Raw genomic sequence first — 26,607 nt, 5'->3', positions numbered from 1 at the left:
GTAGGTAGGTAGATAGGTAACATAGCTTAACTTTGGGTAGGTAGGTAGGTAGGTAGGTTGGTAGGTAGAAGGTAACGTAGGTAGGTAGGTAGGCAAGTAGGTAGGTTACATAGCTTAACTTTAGGTCGGTAGGTAGGTAGGTGAGAAGAATGTGGAAAGACAGAAAAAAGACAGGTAGGTAGGTAGGTAGAAGGTAACATAGGTAGGTAGGTAACATAGCGTAACTTTAGGTAGGTAGGTAGGTAGGTAGGTAGAAGGTAACGTAGGTAGGTAGGTAGGCAAGTAGGTAGATTACATAGCTTAACTTTAGGTAGGTAGGTAGAAGGTAATGTAGGTAGGTAGGTTGGTAGGTAGAAGGTAACGTAGGTAGGTAGGTAGGCAAGTAGGTAGGTTACATAGCTTAACTTTAGGTAGGTAGGTAGGTAGGTAGGTAGGTAGGTAGGTAGGTAGGTAGGTAGGTAGGTAGGTAGGTAGGTAGGTAGAAGGTAATGTAGGTAGGTAGGTTGGGTAGGTAGGTGAGAAGAATGTGGATAGACAGACAAAAGACAGGTCGGTAGGCTTCACATATCAGCCTGTGTGAGAAGCTGAAATCATTGGTAGTCAGTGCCGTTGCTTTGTTCGTCTAAGTCTTTTCTATAATAAGCCCCGTGTGAAAGCGTACAACACACTGTCCGGAGGCTGTAAGGGCCACAAACACAACTCTACCCGATAAGAAATTCTATTTATTAAAATGAATACCGTTAGGTGAGTATGAAACGAGGCCAATAATTAGTGAGAGACTCAGTCACTGAGGCAGGCAGGCGAGAGGAGCTGTCCTTGGTGCTGAATCAGCCACCCATGCTTGGCTACTGGAGCTCTCTGTGGATGTTTTAAGGCGTTTTCCTCTTTAATTAACTCAACACAATTTCAACAAGTAATGGAGCTAAAGGAAGCCCTATGAGCGACTAATTTCCAAAAATAATCTATATTTATTCTAGTTTTGTGTTCACTATATTACATTTTGACTGCATTTTCTTTTCCTTGTTATTGTTTTGCACTGGCTTTGTAAGAATGTGGCAGAACTGTCACCTCAGGTTTATATATAAGCCGACTATATTTATATCCCGAGGCATTTCTGGGAAATAACGAGGTACAGGACTCACATGCACCTGAGAGAACCCTATAGTGTTTTACTTCAGCAGGAGAGAAGTTCTCAAACAATTAACTTCTGTATCATTCTATATGGGTCAAGAGTTTAAGATCTCCAAAAAAAAAATAAATGCATGTGTGAGTTGACAGATGGTAATATTTAAGTTTTAGTCTGACCTTCAAAAATATTAATAAAGTGATCATATTGTACTTAGGACCTCATCAAAAGTCTCAGGAGCTAATTTCTTCTATTTACACAACTTTAACTGTTTAATCTGTAACAGCATCAATAGTTTCTAGCACAAAAAGAAGAAAACTAATAAAAACAAAGTGTGATTCATAGTCTATGATGGTAAGCAGATGCTTTACAATACCATCTTTAAAATCACCAAATGAGGAATTCTTAAAATACACCCAATAATGTGGTCGAAATTAAACATTTAAGGCACTTACGGGGTTGTTTTTCCTTTAAGATGCCACCTTTCTCTCCGATAATGACAAAAATGTAGAAAATACTGATGTATTTGTTGTCTGGTTAACATTCGGTGCACAAGATAAATTTGAGTTTCAAGTTTATTTTGATAAATAGTCACTGGCCAGTTCATTAGTCTTGCACTAAATCTTATAGCTTAAAGGAAATACTTTTTGTGTGTGTGTTTAAGTCAATAAAGTTTAACAGCATCACAACAACATCCTGACTTACAACTGTTTATATATGAGCTGAAGATAATAACAGTCATGAAGGGGGATTCAGTACAAGAATGTTACATTAGAATATATTCATCTTTATTAAAGATGTACAGTAAGTTCACTAGTGCATTCTGATAAGACATTCTTGCACTAAATTAGTATTGATACCAAATGAATACTAATCTTGATTACTAATTACTTTTGCTGGCAAAATTAACGCAATTTATCCATCTGCGGCTCAGAATGACTCTGAACGTCTCTGACAACGCATTTTGGGCAGTTTGTCCAAGTAGAGTTACCATCATGTATGCACAAATGTGCAATTGATCCGGTCGTGACAGGCAGCAGAACCAACGGATGAAGATGGAAGAGGCTAATGGGAGAACCATGGGAAATTTGAGTATAAAAAAAAAAAAAAAAAAAAAAAAAACACAAGACAGAACAGTCGACCGACATGACTCGATTGCTATACACACTCTGGAGGAAGGAGTTTTCTTTTCACTGGAGCACTTCAAGCTTAAAATACCACATTAACAACAAGCATAGCTCAGTCTGGGATTCTGCTAGCGCTTCGGCTAACGCGTTACCCAGCTTGAGACGAACCAAGACAAACCAGGACAAAGACAACCTGGCAATGTTGCAAATATCTCACTGCTCCTGCAACCACTGTTCCGTGTGAGAGACTATTCTCAGTTGCAGGCAATTCTTGTTTTAAATACGAAGCAGTCAGCTCTCCTCTCGAACAATGTCAGCAACTTAGTTTGTCTTAGTAGCTGCTGAAAGAGGAGGAACAGGGCCACATTAAAGTGGAGAAATATTGGTTTAAAAAAAAAAACAGACAGGAAGTTGTTAAGTTGTTTCAAGTTCTTTTGTTTAATCAACATGTTAAGTGCATATATATATATATATTCCCTTCTTCCTTGAGTCTGTTTGCTGATGCAGAACAAAACATGATTAATATAGATTAAAAATGAATGAATAAAAGTACTAAAATCATCTAAAATGATCTCTCTCTCTATTAATATATCAATTTATTAATTTATTTATATATTCTTTATTTATATTTTAATTTTCCTCGGTATGAATAAAGTATCTATCTATCTATCTATCTATCTAGTAAGATATGAAAGTTAGGATTCAACACCTCTCACCTGAATCTTGCTACGAATCTTCTTCCTCGAGCGTCATCGTCACTCAGCCTCTCTGTGTCGTTTTTGTGGGTCTGGACCAATCAGAGCGAGTCACGGCCAAATCAAAGTTGTTGTAAGGGCGCGCGCGTGTGTGTGTGTGTGTGTGTGTGTGTGCGCGCGCGCGCGTGTGTGAGCGAGGTAGAAGAAATAATAACTGGCTGCCGGTGAGGACGAGGAGGGAGAGGGAACGAGGCTCCGCTGGAGAAGTGGGGGTGAAAAAAAAAACAAAACAAAACAAAAAAACAGTGGCTGCAGCTGCGGGATATTTTCCTCCACCACAAATACTTCATTTCCAATTTAGAGTCGCGAACCTGCGAAGAAGACGCTTTTTCTCCTTCCCTGCACCGGAATACGAACTTAAAAAAGCGAATTTCCGCACGGTCCTGCGGATTAAAACATGAGTTGACAGCCCCGACCGGCCCTGCCTCTTTACTCTCGAGACTGTAGCGATGTTCAAACCTCTGCGCGCATAGTTCCTCCGTCCCTCAGTTTTAAGGGTTTGCTGCTGAAGGAGCATTTTTCTATTGTTATTGTTTATTTTTTTCTCGTCCGGCATGACGGAAATCAGCGAAAAGGAGAACGAGCCACAAAACCGGGACCTTCACCGGCCACAGGCGACTGTACCCGGCCACCCGGAATCAAAGGTAACTACAACACCTGCGTAAATACGGGAGTTTGAAACGAATAGAAGCGGTTCTGAAGTCAAATTTGAATCTTTATGTTTTATTTATTTATTTGTTTTTTACGAGTGTTGCTCTTTTGCAAATTAAATAGACATTCTTGTGTATTGTCTCTTGTATTATCTACGCTGTCTGTGTTTTTCTCACAAGGCTAATTCAGTGGTGGCTGCAGCAGGTCTTGCGTAAGGAGTCTAAGCCTCTTTTAATTCCTCTAACTAGCCTGACCTCAAAGTTAGAGGGCAGAGATTACAGGGAGGCGTGGGTATACTACCTGTGCCGTGGGCTGTAGTAGAATTAATCGTTTTAGTTCTTTCAGTTGTTGAGCGGAATGAGATGCAGGTGACTTGTTGTTGTTGTTGCTGTTGTTATTGTTGCTTTTATCACTCTCTGGCTTATTGTAAGTCAAGATAACCATCATCTTTTGCACATTAGACGCCCATTATCTCAGCGGAGGAGTCCTACATGTTGGGCCTCATCTCTCACAGACATCATCTGAAAGACACAAGATAGATAGATAGATAGATAGATAGATAGATAGATCTATTATTCAAAATTCACGCCACAGGTGCACACGTGAACGAAATTTCATTGCGAATGGCTAACATAGCAAAGGCACATGTACTTAAAGTGTCAAAAACAAAGCAGTCACAAGTATTTAAAAAACAAACAGAGTAATAAGTTATACTGTACTTTATCTACTAATATTGTGGCAGATTTGATCAATCGCCTACATTTGGTACCATGCGACCGCCTCTGATTATGACAGCCTGTTTTACCCTCTTGCATAAGTGCATTAATCAGCTTTAAGTCTTAATTCTTCACCGTGCGCCTGTGTCCACTTCTTCCAACTCTTCCAGTTAAATTTACATTATCATTCCTCTTAGAGTCAAGGTTTGGAGGCACAGTTCTTAAGAGGTTAAATGTCCATCATAGAAATGTTTGCCCACTTTGAGTCTTGCTTTAATATCGTCCCCAAAGTTTAGTTTTATTTCATAAGACATTAGACATAAGACAACGTTTATATATCCCACGTATGGGAAATAACTTGTCCACACTGGTATATTTAAAAAAAAAACAACAACAAACCTTGGGAAAACCAGGGATTCACTGACTTATTTTGTGTTGTTTTGTTTGCAGCTTATTGGACAGGAGCCACTGATTACACACAGAGTTAAAAAACATGAATGGAACCTGTAATTTTGAGCTGATACTGTGATACTTAAGTGAAACATGCTTTGCACACACACGAGTAAACGCCAGTCAATCTTGAAAACCCTGCCACTCTTTGTTGGGCTTTGTTGGAAACCAAGAAGTATGCCGCGTCAGATTACTCTTTAAGTATGAACATTTGACTTTTCATGCTCAGCGGAGCTGAACTTCAAACGGTGCAAGTTCCCTGTTCCTAACTTGACCTAAATCTAGCTCTTCACGTTTTTTTTTTTTTTTTTTTTTTTTTTTTAAATCCTCAAATGAGCTATAACGACAGCCCTTAATTGCAGCAGATATCGCAGCAACAAATCACATTAATGGTGCCTTTTGTTGGTTATCGCCACAGGGACGTGGAACAGGCTTGGCAGGACAGGCTTTCTTGTTGTTTGTGTTTGACTACAAGCGACACAATGGATGGTGGGCAGTGAGCTACCGTGTGAATTTATGAGCCAATCAGCAAACAGATGTTTGCTGTATCTAGCTAGGGGCTGGGTCATAATTCACACAAATGGTCGTCCGGACAAAAAAAAAAGAACCGGTGGAGGAAACAATCCTCGGAGCTGCGTCAGCCGTTGTAGCTCTGCTGTTTGCCAGGCCCCTGCTGGCAGCCGCGCCGTCCTGCAGAAAGATGAAGAATGAAGAGGGAAGGATTAAATGTGTGCTACAACCGGGGTCTCTTTGGGAGTCGTCTGCTCGAGGGGATCTCTGGAGCCTCGCTCGATTCTTCCTGTCACTCCGTCTTCTCACTCTGCCCTTCTCATTTCGTAGCAACGTCTACCCTCTGCTTTCCCTTATCTGTATCTTTCTCACTTCCCCGTCGCCGCCTGTCTTCTGCAGCCTCTCTCATCTCTTCATTGGCTCTCTTTCTCTGTCTCTGCCGCCGTCCCTCAGCTCTCACAGTATTTATTACAGTGCTACTGTAATGGGCCCACCAGCTTTCTAGAGTGTTTCTAATAGAGTCTGTGACACAGAGTGAAGAGATATTCCACCTCCTCCACCTCCTCCACCTACGGGCAAGGTGATAGCTCCAAAATATTCTCCTCACCCTCTAATCACTTGCTGCACTTGTCATTCAAGTGTCTTGCCTGTACTAATGTATTCTTATTTTGCAGAGAATTACATCAGATAATTAACACTCTCCTGCAAGCAGCATGTTAGCTTAGTTTAGCTTAAAGACAAAATCACCTAAACAAATGACAACAGTGCCTCCAAACCTCACTGATTCTGTTATAATATTTCCTTTTTGCAGCGCCCTAACAGCCTTTCTGCAGCGTCCTTGCCGTAGGACCTTTTGTTGCATTCCTTACCACATTTCCCATCTCCCTCTGCACCAATCCTTAAAAACAATAATTTGTCTTTTCTGGGAGGTAACATGCCAAACGGCTTCTTGGCCAAGAGCAGCAAAGACTCTTAAGAAGTTAGCGGGTGTGGACGATCATTAGTCTGACTCCTTGCACGTACGCATATATATTTTTACACCTCAGTGTTTGAATAGATTAAACAAACAGCATGATTTTATAATGATGCTTGTCGGGTTAATTGGTGCTTCTAAACTGGCCGTAGGTGTGAGTCTCTCTGTGTTAGCCCTATGGTAGACTGGAGACCTGTCCGGGGTGCATGACCGCTGGGATCGGCTGTTTTGTTTTTTGCCCAGCTAAGCTGTCTAGCTCTTTCACACCGGCTTCATATTTTCCTTTGGATCCCAGTTGGCCGACGCTGTCTGTCAGTTTATCTTTCTTTCCTCTCAGACAGTTTAAGTGTCCGGGAAGAAAGATGGAAACACGTTCATAAAACTCACTCCTACGTAGGAGGCTAGAAGTCCTAGGAATAAAGCAGGAAGCTAATATCTGCCATACCAGCTCTTCTGCTTTCCCCGTTGGAATGAAGATGACTGCGACCTGCTGGTATGAAGAGTTATTTCCTCTCACACAGGTGCAGAGCGTATGTACCAGCCGGATGTTGGCTGTAGTCTTTGTGGTGTGCTCAAGGGTCTGAAACATTTTGTTTCCAGACACAAACAACGTGAGGTGACATCACAACCAGCCTTGTGTAGTTGTTTGGTGCTGACCCGGTGCGTCCAGACCTCAACGTGATCTAACTACCTGCAGTACAAGGAGGAGCACGTTACCCAAAATGTTAAACGATTATTTTAAGCTCCACTTCGTTTCACGCTGTATGAGATGGTAGCTGTGCTCAGATTCAGACGCTACATAAAGTTTCACATTCACAGCAGACAGTGGGCGTAAATGCTGATAAGGCAAGGCGGTGCTGCGCCCCGGTCCGCGGGGCCCCTCACACGGCCCACTGCGTCTTCAGCCAACACCAAGACATTTTTATGGAGGCGAAACGATTGCAATGGTTCCTGCACCAACTTTACCCTTCACCTTCTCAGAGCTCACTGACTTCTTTATATATATTTTCTTTTTTTTCACTCTGTTCACTGAGAATTTGCATTTCCGGTCTCTTTTCTCTGGTTCATTTAAATAAATTGGCTGGTGGTGATGTTTCCAAAATTCCCCTTTCATGATAATTTTTTGTTGTAATTTCCCATTTGTAATTTGCAGCAAGACAAATTGAAGAAATTATTTTAATGAATCAATGAATTCTCGTGGCGGCTAAATGTTGATTATACCGTGTAGATGGTGTTCCTCATATTCTCTCTCGTGTCTGTTTCTTCTTTGGAAGCATCACTCACTCACCTGGCTTCTGGCAGGCCATGATACGTCTGTGTTTCTCCTGCCAGAGCGATTGACTCGTCTCACCGGCCTTCGAAATGAACTTTAGCCAGATGGAGGTTTGAGGGAGGGTAAACCAACTACTTTTGCAGCGTCACCGTTGTGCATTGACCCAGCATTGTTTTTGATTTAACGATGAAGTCATTGGATTTCTGTCCTTGATTGAGATCAACAATGCTGCTGATCCAGCAGAGTCCCGCTTGCAGCGTCAGGCTGAGAGCGGAGTCATCTGGGAATAAGTATGGACTTTGTTTGGATGCTGCTGTAGTGGCGCACAACGTCACTTTCTCTTTGAAGCTGCTGACGTAGAAGTAAAGTTATTTATTTATTTATTTATTATAGTTGGATGGTTCTGATCGTCGGCTCTGAGTGGCAGAAAGAGCGTGACCGGCCACTCCATGCATTAACAACAAATTATCGTCCACGTTGCCTAGCAACTGTGATGTGACTTTATAATCTTCTCAAGAGGGCACTGCCAGCAAGTCACTGGCCATGAAATGATAATGAAAAGAAAAAAAAAGGTTTCTGACTTTCTGTACAAGTGTGAAACAAGTGTTTGATCTTGGTCTCTTTTTACCCTTTTATTTGAATTGACTAAAGATGTAAAACAAACACATTAAATGGGATATACAAACCTTACCTGTGCTAAGTGTTTGGAAAATTACACCTTTCCAGTGTGTATTGATTTTAATCAAAGGTTAAATTAAAATTGCCACACACGCACTTCTTCAGCCGGTGTATAAACATCAAAGAGCCCCTGTGATTGTCTCCTCATGCTAACTCCAAAAGCTCCTTGTGTAGTTAAGCCCTTTAAATGGCTGGATTTGGAAAGGCAAGCTTCTTTTGCTGCACACTTGTGCACTCGGCTCGCAGCAGCCACGTTCAGAGCAGCGAATGCCATAAATTCAGACCCTTTCATATAATGGGCCCATTGCCATCTGGCTCAGCTTAGCTCGGTTGTCAAATCTCCTTCGTAGACAATGCACATTAAATTTTAATTTGATAAATAATGCATTAATAGTCAAATGAACCATGTTTATAAAATTCGGCTAACCTCTCCAGCAGCTGTTTGTCCCATTCATCGTTGCGGGGACGTTTGATTCACCTTAGAGTGACTTATTGCTTTTTTTTTCTTTTCTTTTTTTTACTTTTCCAGCATAATTTTTCTTTCGTCGGTTTTTGCTTCCTAATCAATCGCTGCACATAAAGATGGATGACCTCCCTGCGATGTCAGACGCAGCTCTCTTGCAGAGTGCTTTTTAAAGCCCAGTGCGGTGGTCATTGTGTCTGACTTCGCCAAACGTCTTTCTAATTCGGAAATTGGCAAAGAGTTGAGCGGGTTTTAAGTGATGCTTCTCTGCAACTACTTGTCTCAGCTTTGCCCTTGGGTTGTGTGGAACTTTGAGCCTGAAGGTAACGTAACACAACTCAAACATGTGTTAGAAATTCACACCTGCACAGTTGTCATATGCAGAGGGAATGGACCGTCTGATCTGTCCCTCTGTGCTGATTGGTTCTGAGCTGGTCACGTGTTTCATGGGCGCCATGTTTGCTACATCTAACCAATATTCACCAATAACAGAGAATAAAATAGGATTAAATGTGTTTATTTCTTCTGCAAATTGGACATTTGAGGATCTGTTGCTTCTGCTGCTGGCGGTTGCTTGCTTGTTCCTAACCCAAATTGTGCAGCCTAATGGGTTGATTATGCAGCGACATTCATTGTTAATCATTCATCCCACAAGACCACGCTAAGGTTTGGTGGCGAGTATCTATGAGTCAGGAATGTGGAGGGCAGCTCTGGCGTAGACCACTTCACACGCTCAATAAATGATACAAAGGAGGCTGATATTTTCTGCCATGAGACGCTGGAGTTTTGCACTAGTTCGGGAGGTTGTCAATATCTTCCAGTGACCTGCGGCACAGCTTGTTCGGTGAGGACAAAAAGGTTGCTTCAGGAGATGCGCTCTCACCTAACAAGCTCCAGCTGGACCGCAGCCTAATGAGGTCACCTTTAATTTAAAGCTCAGGTCACTGTGGGAGGAACACCAAACGTAATCCAGGGCTCCTCTGTGTCCGGTAATAGTTTGAATAGCACAAAAAAAAAGCAACGGATTATATCTTGAGAAAAACATTCAATAAATCACAATTTAGATGAAAGAGGTTAATGTTTAAAGGAACTGATTTACTCATGGTTCAATGCTGTCGGATCTCGCAGCGTTCAGCGTACTACCGCGTAATGAGGCGTGCCACAAAGTGGTCCCGGAGCCAGAATAAGGATAAAACGAGCTGCTCCTCTTTTATAAACCTAAAAAGAAGCTTTTATGCATATTTTTTTTTATTTTTTTTTTTAATTTCACTTTAAGCTGCTTTACGCATTTGCTCCCATCCCACTCTGGGCTGAATCACTGGACCAAACTGCCTGATGAGACAGAGCCAGATGTTTGACAGCTGGAACTGCACATGTAGAGAAATAATCGTTATGTTTTTTCTTGGTTTCCCCCCCAAAAAAAATGGATTCCACACAACATGGATTAGTTGGAGGATATTATCTGTTCCGTTTATAATTTTCTTTTGGTTCTTCATAGCGTAAAGTTGAGTATTTTTTTTGACAATATTTAGGATTAGCTTCTGAGAAGAGACTGCAAGATAATGGTCTCTTATATCTCATTTGTTTATATTTTTATTTTTATTTATTGTCATCCGTGTAGGTGCATACACTACAAAATTTCAATATAAATTCAATAAAAACTGATACTATTTGGCTGCTGTGCATTCTTCATGATATTTCTATCACCCAAGATGTTGTCCAGTCAAATTTTTCCCTTGCTTGCAATATTTTTTTTGTGTTTAGTTCCCTGCAGAAGATCGTAAAGACAGATTAGGCTCAGATGTCCTGTAGAAGTTGCAGTTATCAAACAGATCAATATATTTTAATACATGGCCACAAACTTGTTAAATTTACATGTTTAAATTTACCCTCCTTTTATAATGCTCTTCCTGCACAGTTTCCTCAGTTCATCGCTCCGTCTTTGTGGCAGCAGGCTGACTTTTTGCCTGGCATCTCGTCTGAAAACCTCACTTCTTTCTTAATCATTAATTTATCCGAACCTTCCACACAGCAGCCTATTTATAGCAGCCTTCCACAAAACATCTCTGTGCTCATTTTCAAACGGCCGAAGAACAAGACCGAGACGGCGCCGCCGCCGCCGTTGTATTTCCATGTCTTCGCTCACTCGTCTCCCCACCTCTTTCTTCTCGTGTGTTCCTCGTGTTTTTCTTCACTTCCTTTGACCCCCCGCGTATGCTACTTTTACTGTTTGCTTCTTTGACTACCTCTAAAGCGTATTACGTTCTAGTACGCTACACTGCTCGCTCTGTGATGAGCTAATTGCTGTCAGCGGTTCACGGTGTGACGGGTCTCCAGTTCTGTGATCCATAAATAGACTTTTCAAAAGCTTACAGGCAGACATGAGAGCGCGATGGAGAAATGTGGAGGTTTGCATTAATCAGAATTCCGCTTTTGAATTCTGGTTCTTTGTTACAGGATGTAAGAAAACCGTCCCAACCGGCAGCTGTGCTAACGAACATATATAATAACAGTAAAGGCTTCAGGATGGTGACGCATGAGCAGTGTGGTGATCTGTTATTATCTCTGTGTTTGCTTAGCGGTTTATTAATTCTGTCTGCTTCTTTAAGTTATCATGCACAAATACAGTGTAGAAACTGGTTTTATGATCTGTCTCCTAACATGCTCTGTAGGCAGAGCTCACCAATCCTCTCGGGTTGTAACTGGATATTGCGCATATCCGCTATTTGATTAGCAGTCTGCTGTAACAGGCTTTGCTATTCAGGTGAGGCTCACAAAAAGATTTTGCCTCCTGGATGCATCCCTGGTTGCAGGGATTTGATCCCATTCAACCTGAAGAGCATTAGTGAATCCTGCCACCGATGTTGGACAATAGGGTCTGGTGCTGATTTTGTTAGGGAACTTAACTTTGGAGAGGGGATTCTTTAAAATAAGAAGCGGCCCGCTAGAGGGTCTAATCAAAAAAAGTGACAAAATTACATAGAAGACAAGGCATTTTTTTCAGAAGTCAGAACACAACACTAAGACCCAGGACTACAGAGCAGACAGCAATGTACCCATATTGCACTTATTTATCTTTCTTTTTGAAGGATAGTTTATCACATTTTAACTTGCTCCCAATTTATTTGCACTAAAATGAAATTTTAAAAAAATCTGCAGTTGTTATCACTTCTAGGTTCTGTTGTCTTACTGGTCATGCTCACTTCAGATCAAATTGGGCTGAACTAAAATGAGTTTAACACCCCTGCTTTAAGTGGCTGCTCTTTTGGGATTATTCTGCAGGCTTCAATTGTTCCCTTAACTGGTGTAAGTGTAAGAGAAAGAGAAGGTTTAACTCCTCTGTGTTTCTGTTGTTATCGTGTGCACCTTCAGAAAGACAGAAGAATGAAGTTGTGCGTCTATATGTGTGGAATATTTATGGAAATTGTTTCAATTTCAACAAAAAAAAGGAAGTCTGATTTTTGTTTTTGGGATAAACTTAAGTGACATGACAGTACCTGCAAATAACTGCAAAATAATGAGCTGTCTTACATCTTCGCTGCATTCATGCAATATTTATTAATGTATTTCTCCATGCATGCACCACATAGATTTTAGTATCAGTACACTGATCAAGCATAACATTATGACCACCTTCCTGATATTGTGTAGGTCTCGCTTATGCCTCCAAAACAGTTGTGACTCATCAGAGATTGGACATGGACCTTCTGAGGGTGTCCTGTGGTGTCTGGCAGTGTCTGAATAGACCACCAGAAAAAAAGGCCATTAAGGAAAGTAGGGACTCGGCTCACTGTAGAAAACATTTACGAGAGGACCTCACTAATGGGTCAACAGAGAGGACTCTTTTCATCACTCAAACTAATTGGCATCTGTGAATCTGTAGCTTAAAGAAGAGAAAGAGCAGCCTGCTCAATGCTATTGATTTTAGGTTTCTGCAGCGGCATGCACACGTGTGGTGTGGTGGCTTTCAGAGCTCAGAGATGCAATAAAACATGACGAGGATGTTCTCCACTCCACATGCAGACAGGGTGGTGTTTTTTTTGGGATTTTGTTTTCCAGTTTTAGGTTCCCGCCTCACCTTGTTTTACACTGCTGCGAACAGAAAGCGGCGCAGGCACAGCAGGAATCCAGAATTAAATAAAAATCTGCTCCAACTTTGAAGTTTGATTCTCGTTATCAGAACGGCGTCCTCAACCCAGTCGCAAACACAGGCGGCTAATGAGCTCCGTGCAAATTGAGGAGGTTCTCTTCAACTCTCAGGGAGCCATTACGTCCTTGCCCTCATTCTCCAGGCCGCTCTCTTGATGTATGAGTCCTCTGCAGTTATTATTTCCATATATTGGGACCCATCACTCCTAAGTCCCCGTAATTGTTTGTCATTATCAGTTCCCCTCATTGCGGCCGGGAGCACTGGATGGCGAGCAGAGTCGGAGATGTGCTCAGTGTTTGCTGTGCATCACAGACTGCATGAAATGTGAAGGTGCAGACCGTTCAATAAATCTAATCAAACATGAATTTTAAGGGGATATTGACTGGTGTGGATTCACGGGGGAAAAATAGGTTTGTGGTTTGAGGACAGGTGGAGAAAACTGAAGATGGAAGCTCAGAAGTTGCGCTTCACATCCCCTCAAGCTAGACTCTTTGTTTCATATGAAGAAACTGTTGTGTTCTTACAGTGCACCCACGCATACACATACCGCTTAACAACGCAACAGACACTTCAGTCAGCCACAAGATTAAGACCACTGACAGGAAAAGTGAATAACATCGGCCATCTTGTGATAATTCGGTGTTCTGCTGGGAAATTGTTCGTGTGGACTCAAACATATAGCATCCACCTAGACCAGACCAGATGTCCCCACCCCATAGTGATGACACATCCCCAGCAGGATGCAGTCTGACACACACAAAAAATCGCTTTAGGAACAACTCAAAAAACATGAAGAATACCACCGGGTGATGATCTGGCCTCCAAATTCACTAGATCCCAAACTGATCAAGTATCTCTGGAATGATCCACAGAGGCCCCTTTCCCTCAAAAGCCCCCACCAGACACCACACGACACCCTCAGAAGGAACAACTGAAGATTCAAGATCACTTTGTTGATCCCCACAAGGAAATTGATCTGTCCACGAGTCCCAAGATAAGAAAGGACATATATGAACCAGAAATACACATAAGAATAAAAATAAGATAAAATAATCTCAAAAATAGAGTATGAATAAGAATGAGGTAGAAAAGACATGAGATATAGAGATATTTCAACCAAAGTGTCTTGTGTGTAGATGCGCAACAGCCAAACCTTTAACTGTTAGACCATTTAAACAGTTTTAGTTGTGTATTCTGGTGACTGTTGGGATGAATGACCTCGTGAAGCGCTCCATCCTGCAGCTCAGTGACAGGAGCTGTTGGCTGTGTCTGCTTTCACTGAGCTGCAGGACATAGCGCTAAAAATGCTATGAAGAATAGCACAAGGTGTTGACCCGGCCTCTTCCTCCTCCTGGTCATGTGACCCCTCCTCTAGATCTGTGTGATACTGCACCAAATTTTTTAACTCACCCTAAAGAAATGTCATGATGTTATGCCTGATTAGTGTATAGCAACTAATGACACAGATGTAGTTTGCACATCATTTATAACTGATGATAAACTAAACTTTATTTGTGCTTTTAAGGCTTTTAAGCATCACATTATAATCTGATCATTTTTCCTTCTTGTTCCAGCTGCAGCGGCTGAAGCGCTCCCTGTCCTTCAAATCTGTCATGCGCAGCAAGAGCATGGACAACTTTTTCCAGCGCAGCAACGGCGACTCGCGGCCGCCCTCGGCCCTCATCACCGCGCCGCCCCCTACGCCGTCTCCTCCTCCCCCTCCTCTCTCCGAGTCCCCCCTGGCCTACGAGCGCTCCCCCTCCCTGTCCCCGTCCATCAGTCCCAACCCTTCGCTGTCGTCGTCGCACTCCCCGTCAATCAGTCCGTCGCTGTCCACGACCTGCAAGACCCAGCCAAAGTCTCAGGCTCTGCCGACGCAGCTGGTCAAGACCCACTGTTTCCAAGAGCATGTCTTCCGTAGACCCACCAGCTGCCAGCGATGCAAACACATGATCCAAGGTGGGTCAGCTGCATATTGTCATATAAATATATTTATACATGCAAAAATTCCAGCGGAAGTAATATTAAAGTTGGTGCAAAAAGTTGTGCAAAGACACCCTTTAAATGAAGTTTGTGATTCTTGAGACTCATTTCTCAGGATTATCCACATATCTCATTGTGGACCTTTCAATGTGACTATTTCCTGGGCTGTAAATAATCTTAATGAAAACTATTGACAACAAGCTCCGTCATTTTGTTTCCCCGTGTCCACGCCTCCCTTGGGAGGTTCTATTGGCCTGCTGACATTTCCCTCCTGTGCTGTTTAGGACGTCCAGTTGATTAAACTGTCTTTGTTTTGTCCTTGAAATTACGACGTTGTTGACAGTTTTTTTAAAGCTGTTCATACAGACAGGTTTCATAAAAGGAAACGTGCTGATTCACTAACTTGCTCTTTTGTTCTAGTGAGGAGCTACAGACTGTTCTTGTGTGTAACTCACATTGAGACAGTTGCTTTATTTAATACCTGTGGGATCCATAAGTGAGGCCAAGACATCTGATGCACCTAATTTTGTGCTTAAGCACATTTCGCAAAATAAAAGTTAGCCAAAAATGCAGCATTTTGTATAATACAACATTTTTTCACACAATAAAAACTACATTGCCTATTATTTCCTCCCACTTATTACAGTACCCTTAACCTTTTAACATTAGCTGGGTCGTATATGGGTCGAGATCTTTGCATATGAGGTGTGTTTGAGTAAATGTTGCATGCAATATGTAATTTGTAAAGTCATTAACCTCCTGAAACCTGATCCATAGTTTACTCTGCAGTTTTACTTTCTCCAAGGACCTAATAAGTATAAAAACGAAGCATCTTCGTTGAACAGAAAGTAGTTTTTGAGGAAAAAAAAAAAAAAAAGTCCTCATATGTGGACATGGGGATTATTTCACTGTATAATACAATAGAAACAGCGATGTATAACAGATTATAAAACTATTTATTTCAGTACCTGAACAAAGACAGAATTGCACACAATGAAATCCCAATGTCCTCAAATGAGTACTTGCTAATTAGCACCATTGTAGCTTGTTTCTATTGACAGAATTTGTTAAATTTGCACGTCATATCAAACTAGACAAGCTAATAAACATAAATAAACAAGTTTCAATCGTAGAATTTGATGAGGTTTTGGTTCTTGTCCACTTTTGTCCCAGAATCCGCTGAAATTCGTGTTTTTACTGACTAGTGTGTTGACCCTTTGTTACCACTAGAGGGCGGAGTAAAGCGCCTACTTATGAGGACAACAGGTCTAAATGAAACTGAATAAGAAGCTGGGACAAACCTAAAACAGGGTCTCAGGAGGTTAAAGGATTCAACCAACACATTTTTTTCAAAACAAACAAAAAAATCAGACTAACCCAACAAATATTTATTTTTTAACTGTGTGCCAACTTTGATTACTCAAGAACAGTACCACTTAGAGTGATTCTGACTTTTGTGGTAGAAACTTCAGAGTCTTGGCTTTTAGAAGAGACCAAGAGACCATGCAGGAGCTCCAAAATGCTTGGGTACTTCCTAAATAGGTGTTTTTTGTTTTGTTTGTTTTTTTGCAAAAAGACTGGAATGATGAGCTGATGACACGAGTTTATCAGGACGGCCTTGTGTTAAATCACGTCCTTTGTTGTGTCAATGCAGGGAACTCCAAGCAAGGGCTGCGTTGTAAAGCCTGTAAGCTGGCGGCCCACCTCTGGTGCTCCTCTGAGCTCTCCCAGCAACCCTGTAACGGCAAGGTAAGAAGGTTAAAACCTAGGTTTTTAGAATTGTACACTGAAACACATAAAATAATTAGTTGTAAAATAAAAAAAAAAGTACTGTCTACTGTCTAAGATGCTCAAGACTAAACAAACTTCAGGATGTAAACCACCTTGTTTATGCTTTTGTTTTTCTCCTGAAAGGGGAATAATGCCACCCAGAGGAGGCAGCTCATTAGGATAAAATGCTTAATCGCAGGCCAGGTTGGCTTGGTTTTAATTAATAACATTCAATGTAAGTCAGTTGCTTTGCTCATTTGCTGCTGCTGCTGCTGCTGCTGCTTTCCCTCTCTCCCAGCAGCGCAGCTTAACGTGGCCAAAAATGTTTATCACATTACATTAATTACATTTTTATATTCTGTTTGATTGTTCCTCAAATTTACTGGATATGCAGCAGCTCTCTGTAGGGCAGAGACTAACCAGGGATGCATTGTGTCAGCAGAATTAAACCGCATCTGGATGCTGTAATTGTCTGTCTCAGTCAGTTGGCATAGCCTTTGGGCCTGGTAATGTGCTTAGCCTCAAAGCTCCCGACTTGTTAAAAGAGGATAAAGTCCTTTTCAAACCAGCGAAGACAAAGGAAAAAAAAGGTTATAATTGGAACGTGGATTGGCTGTGACTGTGTATAGTAGACTGGAAATGTTAGGAGTGGGATAAATTTATCTCTCAATTATAAAAGAAATAGAAGGGAGAATGACATTTAGAAAGTTTGTGTGGTCAGGTCAAAACATTTTCTGCCCCCTTCTCCATCCTTATTGTCCTTCCTCCCACTTGTACTCCTCTCCTCTCTTCCTCTCCCTCTTGTCTGGATGCTACATTTCCTTCCTCCCCTCTCAACTCTGTTGGAAAATCAATATCTCTCTGTACCAGCTGGTCTGGCTAATTCAGTGTGAAATTCAGTGTGTTTGAGGCGCACACAATCCCTCGAGGATATGACACGGCAGGCTCTCGCCAAGCTTTCAGCGGTGTCCTTTTCGATCACTGCACACTCATCAAAGCGAGGATTAGGCATTTTACCGAAACTGGTCAGAGTTCGAGGCCACTTCTCATCTACATGTATTTAGGTGTGGTTCAGTGACTCTCCAGTAAAGCGTGTCATCGAAAGCCTTTCTGTACAAATAGATTGGTTGTGAAAGGTTACTTGGATTTTAATTAAAGTGGTATACATTGATTTGGGCATAACATTGTAGGTGTAACAGTTGTGACTCATCAGAGAATGGACTTGCTCCTTCTGAGGGCGTCCTGTGGTGTCTGGAAACAGATTAGTGGGGTCCTATGGGTTGAGGGGAGGGGTCTCTGTAGTGGATCATCCCACAGATACTTGATCAGTTTGGAATCTAGTGAATTTGGTGGCCAGGTCAACACCTTGTGATGTTTTTTTTGTTGTTGTTCCTAAAGCATTTTTGTGTGCATCCTGCTGCCATCAAGGAGTGTTATTGCTATGTGGCAGGGGACAGGGGGGCTGGTCTGGTCTAGGTGGGTGCTACATGTCTAAGTAACATCCACATGAATTAATGACAGGTCCATAAGTTTCCCAGCAGAACGTTGAATTGTCACAAGATGGTTTTAATGTTATTCACTTCTCCTGACAGTGGTCATAATGTTGTGGCTGATCGGTGTAACTGTTCAAGCTCAATTTTTGATGCAGAGCCGAATTAAATATAGAGATGATGGGGGGGGAGGGGCAGATTCCAGGAAGTAAATGATGAGTGTTGTACTTTTTACATGTGTTCATGCATATTTAAATTTTGTTGCATAAAATTCATCTTTTAAAGAATTAATTTAATATATGCAAACGTCAGACACATTTTGTTCTCCTTTTTGAAAAAGTAAAATTAGAAGGGGTGGGAAAAAATATCCACATGGCAATATATTGCGATACTTTTTCTTCCGCTACAATATCGATTTTGAATGTTTTAATATCGATTTTAAAAGAAAAGGTTTTGAACCTCCACCACCACTATTTCTGTACAAATGCAATTAATTGGAAATGGGTCATTTGGATTAATGTTGTTTTTTTTTATTATTATGACTGTCATCTGATGTTCATATATACAACATGTACTTTAAGCTGCATTTAAAATTTCTCAGTGAACTATGTAGAATATTGCAATATATCGCAATATCATAAAGTATCGTATCGTGACTGAAGTATCGTGATACGTATCGTATCGCAAAGTCCTTGCCAATACCCACCCCTAGTTTATGTGTATTTACATTTTCTGTTGCATACTATTCCTCTTTTAAAGGTTTAATTTAAGGTATGCAAATGTTTTTATTCTCTTTTTCTCTTTTTCCTCTCTCCTTTTTTTTACTTTATCTGTTTTTTTTTAATGAATTTTCAAGATAAGCTGTTTCTAAAGGAAACATTAACACAAATAATGGAACTAGACATTTTATTTTGTAGAGAAAAGATTAAAACAAATCATCACCTTGTAAAGTATTTAAAATTAGCTCTGCATCCATCTAATTAAACATTGTGTGATGCAGCCTGCCAGGCTTTTACTAATAATATCAGTGTATTTTCATGTTATTGCTAAACACAAACTTGAGAAAGCAAAACCTGCACGGCTGTTTAAACAGCTCACTTAAAGAAATATGGTTGAGAGCACTTCCCCTGGCTCGTGCTCAGCAGATTTGCGGAGTGTGCATCGATATAAAATATCTCCAGCACCAAGCTGCTTTAAATGAGTCTGGAATCTTGACAAAACTTTGGTATTCAGCATTAATTAAACTCAATGATGTTTTAGCGTTTTATTAGAGCGCTGGGTGTGCTGAGCGCCGCACAAAATAATTGCTTCTGCAGGAAATCTTTACAGCCATCCCTGTCCTCTCCTCATACGCGAGTTTTCTCCTCTGGGTCCGGTCTTGATCTCAGCTGAGCCAAGTGTGAAATAAAGTTCAACAGCGAGGCCGCCTAGCTGTGCCGCACGGTGGCTGTTAACTGACATATTGTGATACTTTGCGCTGGGCTATTTGATGTGAAAGGAGAGATTCAAGATCAGTGGATAAAAGAGGAGATCATTCATCTGCCTCCAGCTCTTTAATCTGGAGCTCTGGCGGAGTAGTTAAGGCCAGTCGCCTCTTATTACTTGGCATAATTTAACAGGAAGTGAATAAATGTTGATTTACAGAGAGCTCTTTTTTGTTGCTCCCTTGTGTTTCCTGTGAAGCAATTTGCAACAGATTACAACAAGGACACTAAGAGCAATATACAACATTATGAAAAGACTTGGATGGTGGCCAGAGCTGCTTAGTCAGCACATATTTTGAATATTGATCCTCTGTTGTCAAATTACTTCTGACGTTGTCCTGTAGTGTTTGTAGCTCCTCTATGGATCATCTCACAGATACTTGATCAGTTTGTCATGTTCTTTGATCCTGCTGGGACGTCTGCTGCCATCAAGGAGTGTCACTGCTATAAGGATTGGAGAGGATTAGGTGGGCGCTACATGTCTAAGTAACATCCACATGAATAAATACCAGGTCCAAAAGTTTCTCAGCAGAACACTGAATTGTCACTAGATGTTTGATGTTACTTCCTTTCAGTGGTCATAATGTTGTGGCTGATTTAATATTAACGCTTCAGAATGTGCGTGAAACCACAGTGGTATGTTCCTGCAGAGATCTCAGTCTCCTCTGATCTTGTGTTGTGAGGGAGAAATAAATTCACTTCACCCCTCAGTGGTTTTAATGTTGTGGCTGATCCTCGGTGACACTTGGGTTTCCATTTGTGTTTGTGTAACTTTTTTTTTTAACTTTATACTTTAAAGTTTATATTTTAGGTAACCTTATAGAGAACATACCTGACATATGACTATATATGTTAAATAAATGAGAATAAATAAATATAGATAATAAATTCATTATATAAATAATAAAACGCACACACATCCATACACATAATTTAAGGCATAAAGATAACGTATAAAAACAGAACAGGTAAATATAAAGAACAAAATGAAAAAGTAAAATTTTTATGATATTAATAATAGTAACAAAAGTATTGACAACAACAGGTAAAGGAGCAAATATACACTCATGCCACTTTATTAGGTACACCTGTTCAATCGCTTGTTAACACAAATAACTAATCAGTCAATCACATGGCTGCAGTTCAATGCATTTATTCATGTAGAAGTGATCAGGACAACTTGGTGACGTTCAAACTTTGTATCAGAATGAGGAAGAAAGAGGTTTTAAGTGACTTTGAACGTGGTCTGGTTGTTAGTTTCTGAGTGTTTCAGAAACTGCTGATCTACTGGGATTTTCACTCACAACCATCTCTAGGGTTTTTACAGAGAATGGTCCGAAAAAGAGAGAATATCCAGTGAGCAGCAGTTGTTGATGTGAGAGGTCAGAGGAGAATGGGCAGACTGGTTGGAGACGATAGAAAGGCAACAGTAACTCAAATAACTACTGGTTAAAACTGTGCTCCAACGGCCTCCACAGTCACCAGATCTCAATACAACCTTTAGGATGTGGTGGAACGGGAGATCGACATCATAGATGTGCAGCCAACAAATCTGCAGCAACTGTGTGATTCTATCATGTCAATATCGACCAAAACCTCTGAGGAATGTTTCCAACACCTTGATGAAAGTGAAGAATTAAGGCAGTTCTGAAGGCAAAAGGAGGTCCAATCTTTTACTAGCAAGGTGTACCTAATAAAGTGGCCAGTGAGTGTATGTAGATGGTGGCTGAGCAAAATTTTACAAAGAGGAATTCAGATCCAACAGGACACCATCACATCATCCATCAAACACTGTTAATCATCTTTTTAAATGGGTAAAAATGCTTCACATGTTATGAACATTACAGTATTTTGTCTAATGTATCATTAATCTACATTATAACTGCACGGTTTTAAAGTCGTTGCTGTAAAGGTGAAGGTTCTGTTCTGGGCTCATGAGATAAAAGAGTTTCTTGTCTTATCTGTGAGTCCTGAGAGCAGCCGTCGCTTTTTCTGCCTCCGACAAAATCCGTCAAATGTTCCTTTATCTTGTCACGTTCTTTTTCAACATACGTCACTTTAAGCCGAGAGATTCGAAAAAGAGGTCCAGACAATTAAATAAATCTTTGAGATCCTATCTTTATAATAAACTGTTTCTATTTCCAGAGCGCTGGGCACGTTCATCACAGCCTCTCTTTCTAAAATAAGACTTTGTAACACTATCTCTGATGAGTCATGTGCTGCCGCTAAACATATTTCTCTCGCTAAATAAAGAGCCAGAATCAGATTTCAAAGCTGTACAGTAGCAAATCTGTCTCATCCTCGATCTGATAGACCTTCATGCTGCTGGGACACACACACAGACACACACAGACGCACACAGACACACAACACGTGGATAAAAATTCTTGGAGGGAATAAATCAGTGTTAGAAGTAATGGATAGTTGCCACCATTACTGCAATGATAATTCCTTCATGGATCACATTAGCTTATCTAACCTTCATCTGCCTCCTTGGCACTAATATAGTTTGTTTGTGTACGTCAAGTCATTACACTGTCAGGTTTATCAGCGGAAACCGACAGCGTCTTCATTTATCGTGACTGTTTTTCTTCCTCCTGACGTCCTTAAACTGGAGAGCTCAGGAAAAGAAATCAACAACTGTCAAGTTCTCTCAACTCAAACATAACGATTTTTCTGTACAGTAAATTAGGTTGTGAACATTTAAAGACAGAGAAACAAAAGTTAATTAAACGTTTTATTTAATTCTTAATGTCAACTTGGAAAATGAATTGACCACTTAAATTGAATACAGAAGAATCTAAAGACAAAAATAGCTGATCCACAATCTTAAAGATCAGTCCACATTTAATATTTAATTTCATGAATTTTCCACATTTTTTAGTGGAGTTTTAACTTTGTATTGTCCTTTTACCTAATTTCCCTTCGGGGATGAATAAAGTAATCTATCTTATATTTATACTTTTAATTTGTCAAACTCAAATTGAATATCACTTAGTGCAAACTCATTCATCAAAAGTCAATGAAGTCAACACTGCCACGTGTTCCTTACCCAGTTAAACATGAACTTGAACGCAGCATCTCAAATAACAAGACAGTAAATAAAAAAATGTCACCGACCATCAGCGTCTTTGGACTGAACCCAGAGAACTTGGAGTTTCTACTATCTGAAGTTTTTTTGTTGGAATGACTCTTTCTCATGTTTTTTCAAATCGGTCCCAGTGACTGATCAGGAAAGGAGCCTCTGGTTTGTTGCCCTGGTGCACTCTGGGAAGTGTAGTTCTGTGATCCAAGTAGTGTTGAAAATAAAGAAAAACTCCTTTCATGAGATTCAGTTCAACATTAATGACTAACTTTAATGGAGGTGGAGGGTTAAGAGGCATGAATTGACATGTCCTTCTTCTTCTGTGGTACTTGTACAGTCTGATATAACATATATAACGTAAAAATGTTTCATTGACATTGTTGGAAGTGTGTAAAGTCAGACATGTGTTATAATGACGCTGGATTTTTAAAATTTTATATATATTCACTTGTACAAGTCGTGCATATTGTTACATCAATATATTTGTCGGCACTGGCACAGATTTTGTTAATTTAGTTTGTTTACTTAAATATATTGAGGTTATGCACCGATCAGCCACAACATTAAGACCACTAACAGGAGAAGTGAATAACATCAACCATCTTAGGACAATTCATTGTTCTGATGGGAAACGTTTAGCTTGACATTTATTCATGTGGATGTTACTTAGATGTATACACCAGACCAGACCCCCCCACCCCATAGCAATGACACTCCTTGATGGCAGCAGCAGGATGCAGCCTGACACAGACACACACACACACACAAAAAACACCATTAGATCCAAAACTCATAAAGTACCTGTCTTCTGATGAAATTAGACAAATAAACCTCATTGTGACGTCAACTTTTAATACGAAGGCTTTTAATGCAGCAATCTTCAGGTGTTGTTTGTTGAACTATCATAAATATGATTTGTTGGTGCAGCTAAATTAATAAAAACCAAAATATACGTTCCCTATTTTATGCATTTGTCTTTTACATGATACTTTTAACATCTAAATAATAGGCTGAAGGAAATTCATCCAGTGTCGGCGTTGCCCAATTGTCCCAAAACTAATTTAATTAAACTGAAGAAATTTGAAAAACAAAAACATATTTTAAACTGAGATTTACTGCAGGTCCACTTTTCTAGGATAAACCCACACACGTTTTGTCTCACAGCATAGCATTACTTCCTCCATTCTGTCTTTATTTAACGCCTCAAGTAACATTTCTCCTTCCACTGTCCTCCCTTCCTCTTCTCCTGATGTGTCAGACCGGAGCTTTTAAGAGAAACTTCAGCTCTCCTCTGCTAACCAGTGATCCACTGGGTGTGGTCAGAGAGGCTCCTGCTGCTCAGGGTGAGTGATGGGAGTCGCTGGCTGATTTATCACAGAAGCAAACTACTGGATTTTCAGGATGAACAATTACCGTGTCTGTTCTCTTCAGCCCTTGATGCCTTACAGGCCTCTGTCTCTCTCTGTGTTGCTTTGTTTGCTGTTTCCGTTTCTAGAGGCGGATAACGTCATGGTCGACCCCGTGTACGAGGCCCTGCGCTATGGAACGTCGCTGGCTCAGTTGAGTCGCTCCAGCTTCAGCAGTATCTCAGAATCACCGTGTCACGAGGTAGAAAAACACCCACGTATGAAATACATAAGTTCATGCTAACCGGGCTCAAGAATATTGTTGCTGTTCTAGGCGGAAAAGCTGCAAGACACACTAGAAAACCAGCCCATACCGGAGGAGGAACACATCCCAGGAAGTGAGTGTCCTTTAAATTTCTAACTAACGACTCAAAATCCCACTATGGCGTCGCTGTTTCCTTTACTCACCTTGCACATTTCTATGTCAGTAGTGATCCCCCTCCTTTTTTTTAGACGTGGCAAAAAGTCCCTACAGGGCGACTCGCATGTTATGAGTGATTGTCGCTACTGTGAGGTTGTCAGGCATCGAGCAGATTCTCCAGGAAGTCACTTTGCTCTTGACCAAGAAATCGTCCTCTGCATGAAACCCCAGTGAAACAGAGAATCATTGTTTTCACACCTACACGACAAATAAATATTGGGTTGTTAGTGTTTTTTTTTTCTTCTGTGCTAAGCTAACAGACTGGATGACTGTGGTTGGCTGGTGTTCTGGTATGGGTTTCCTCCTTTTTAGTATTAGTATTTTTTCCTAGTTTTTGAAAGGTCTTGCAAACTGATCGTCAGAAGAACGTTCACGCATTAGTCACAAAACTGTGTTAATTTACAGTCATGTTGTCGTGTCATGTTGAAACGTTACATTTTATTTTAGGTGAAACACAAATGTTGTTCTGCTTTATAAAGGATACTTCATAAATACACAGGATAAGATGTTACAATCCCTTGTGCCGTGATCCGAGGCAAAACACATTTAGAAGCCTAGTCCAGGTGAAAAGCTAATCAGCAGGTTAGCCGTCAGCTACCAACAAGAAGACACAAGCTAACTAGCCTAGCCAACAGCAGCAGGTAAGAAGTGATGGGAATATTATAAAGGTTATGGGCTGTTTGAAGACCCTCTGGGGGCCCCTGGCAAGAGGCAACTTGCAGCCCCCACCCACCCCCATTTGTTTAATGTAGCATTTATACTAGAAGATCCAACCAATATCAGACGTCTCTGGGGGCCTCTTTTCCAGCTTGGAGCCCCAGGCAATTGCCTAGTTTGCCTTTCCACTTGCGACGGCCCTTCCATTAACATTAATCTAAGATACGGTGTAGAGGTTGTGTGTGTGTGTGTGTGTGTAGCCAGGACATTTCCATCTCTGTCTTCAGTCCCAGGAGAAGAGATCATCTCTGTTTGTACTGCTGCTTCTTTACAGTAGATGACCTTCGCTTCTGTCTCGCTTTCCATTTGCCACAAAGTGACAAGAGCTCCCTGTCTCCTCTTTTCTGTCTGTCTCCCCTCCTCCTCCTCCTCCTCATTCTATTTTCACACGTGACCTTTCTTTGTCTCATGGATATTGTCTTTCCCCCTGTCTTCTTCTTCTTCTTTTTTTTGTGTGTGTGTTTTTTATGCATGTGTCTCTCTGCAGTGCTCACCCCTCCTGAAAGCGAGAAGGCTGATTCAGAAGACAGGGTCAGCCTGAAGGTGTGTAGTCAGCGTTCCTCTTTTGTTTTTCGGCTTATTATTTTCGGCCCATCTCTTCGAACTTGCTCACTGTCAGGACCTCTGCACGAGGAACAACATTTTTAAAACCTACTTTTTGTTTTTTTTCGCCAGACTCCCAAGCGAGTGGAGGTTCACTCCATTCACACCTATGTGGCCCTCTACAAGTTTCTGCCTCAGGAGAAGAACGACTTGGAACTACAGTTAGTCGTTTGTATTTTTCGTGTGCGTGTGTGTTTGCATTCGTGTGGGTGACGGTAACCAGGTGAGAAAAGGAAGAAGTGCGTGCTTGGTTCAAAAAATTTCCTGACATTCACACAGCAGCTGCCTCCTCAGCAGGGTGGTGGTAGAGGGGTGCAGAGCTCGGGGTGGGAGGTTGGGGAAGGACAAACAGCTGCATTGAGAATGTGGCAGAAAGTAGTCTTTGCGTGTTAGTAGCTGCAGGAAACTGCTGAGTGTGGCCCGACATCCACCGCTAGTCCGGAGGGAAACGTCTGTCTGTGCAAGACAGATGAAAAATTTCATTGAGACGTTTGTACAAGAAGGGAACCAGAGTGATGAGGATGGCGTGCTCATTGTAGCCGAATCTAGACCTGATAACTCATGAGGCATCTTAAAGAAGAAGGAAATTGTGAAAAATATCATGTTTATTTCTCTTCCTGCAGCACAAAGATGAGAGTTCCTACACAGAAAGACTAGTTTCTTACCTTTTATTTCTTTAATAATGACAAATCCCTATGCACCGTCCAACAAATAAACCATAATGAATGTAACAATACTGAAAAGAAAGCTAATTAAAGGAGGAAGGCTAGGTATGT

The 26,607-nt window shown here is 41.0% G+C and overlaps 1 protein-coding gene across 1 annotated transcript in view; it reads left to right on the top strand.

Annotated features, from left to right (window-relative positions):
- The first annotated feature begins 3,065 nt into the window (after positions 1 to 3,065).
- Positions 3,066 to 26,607, top strand: part of LOC125022057 (SH3 and cysteine-rich domain-containing protein 2-like) — a 28,540-nt gene continuing 4,998 nt past the window's right edge. The window contains exons 1-8 of the mRNA XM_047608340.1: positions 3,066 to 3,652; positions 14,447 to 14,831; positions 16,510 to 16,604; positions 23,943 to 24,027; positions 24,180 to 24,292; positions 24,365 to 24,428; positions 25,716 to 25,771; positions 25,904 to 25,992. Of these exons, the coding sequence (XP_047464296.1) occupies positions 3,563 to 3,652; positions 14,447 to 14,831; positions 16,510 to 16,604; positions 23,943 to 24,027; positions 24,180 to 24,292; positions 24,365 to 24,428; positions 25,716 to 25,771; positions 25,904 to 25,992 (977 nt within the window). The 5' untranslated portion in view covers positions 3,066 to 3,562. The remainder of the gene's footprint in view (positions 3,653 to 14,446; positions 14,832 to 16,509; positions 16,605 to 23,942; positions 24,028 to 24,179; positions 24,293 to 24,364; positions 24,429 to 25,715; positions 25,772 to 25,903; positions 25,993 to 26,607) is intronic.

Source organism: Mugil cephalus, chromosome 16 (genome assembly GCF_022458985.1).
Source record: "Mugil cephalus isolate CIBA_MC_2020 chromosome 16, CIBA_Mcephalus_1.1, whole genome shotgun sequence".
In the NCBI taxonomy this organism is placed as follows: domain Eukaryota; kingdom Metazoa; phylum Chordata; class Actinopteri; order Mugiliformes; family Mugilidae; genus Mugil; species Mugil cephalus.
This window is presented reverse-complemented; position numbering and strand designations above follow the sequence as displayed.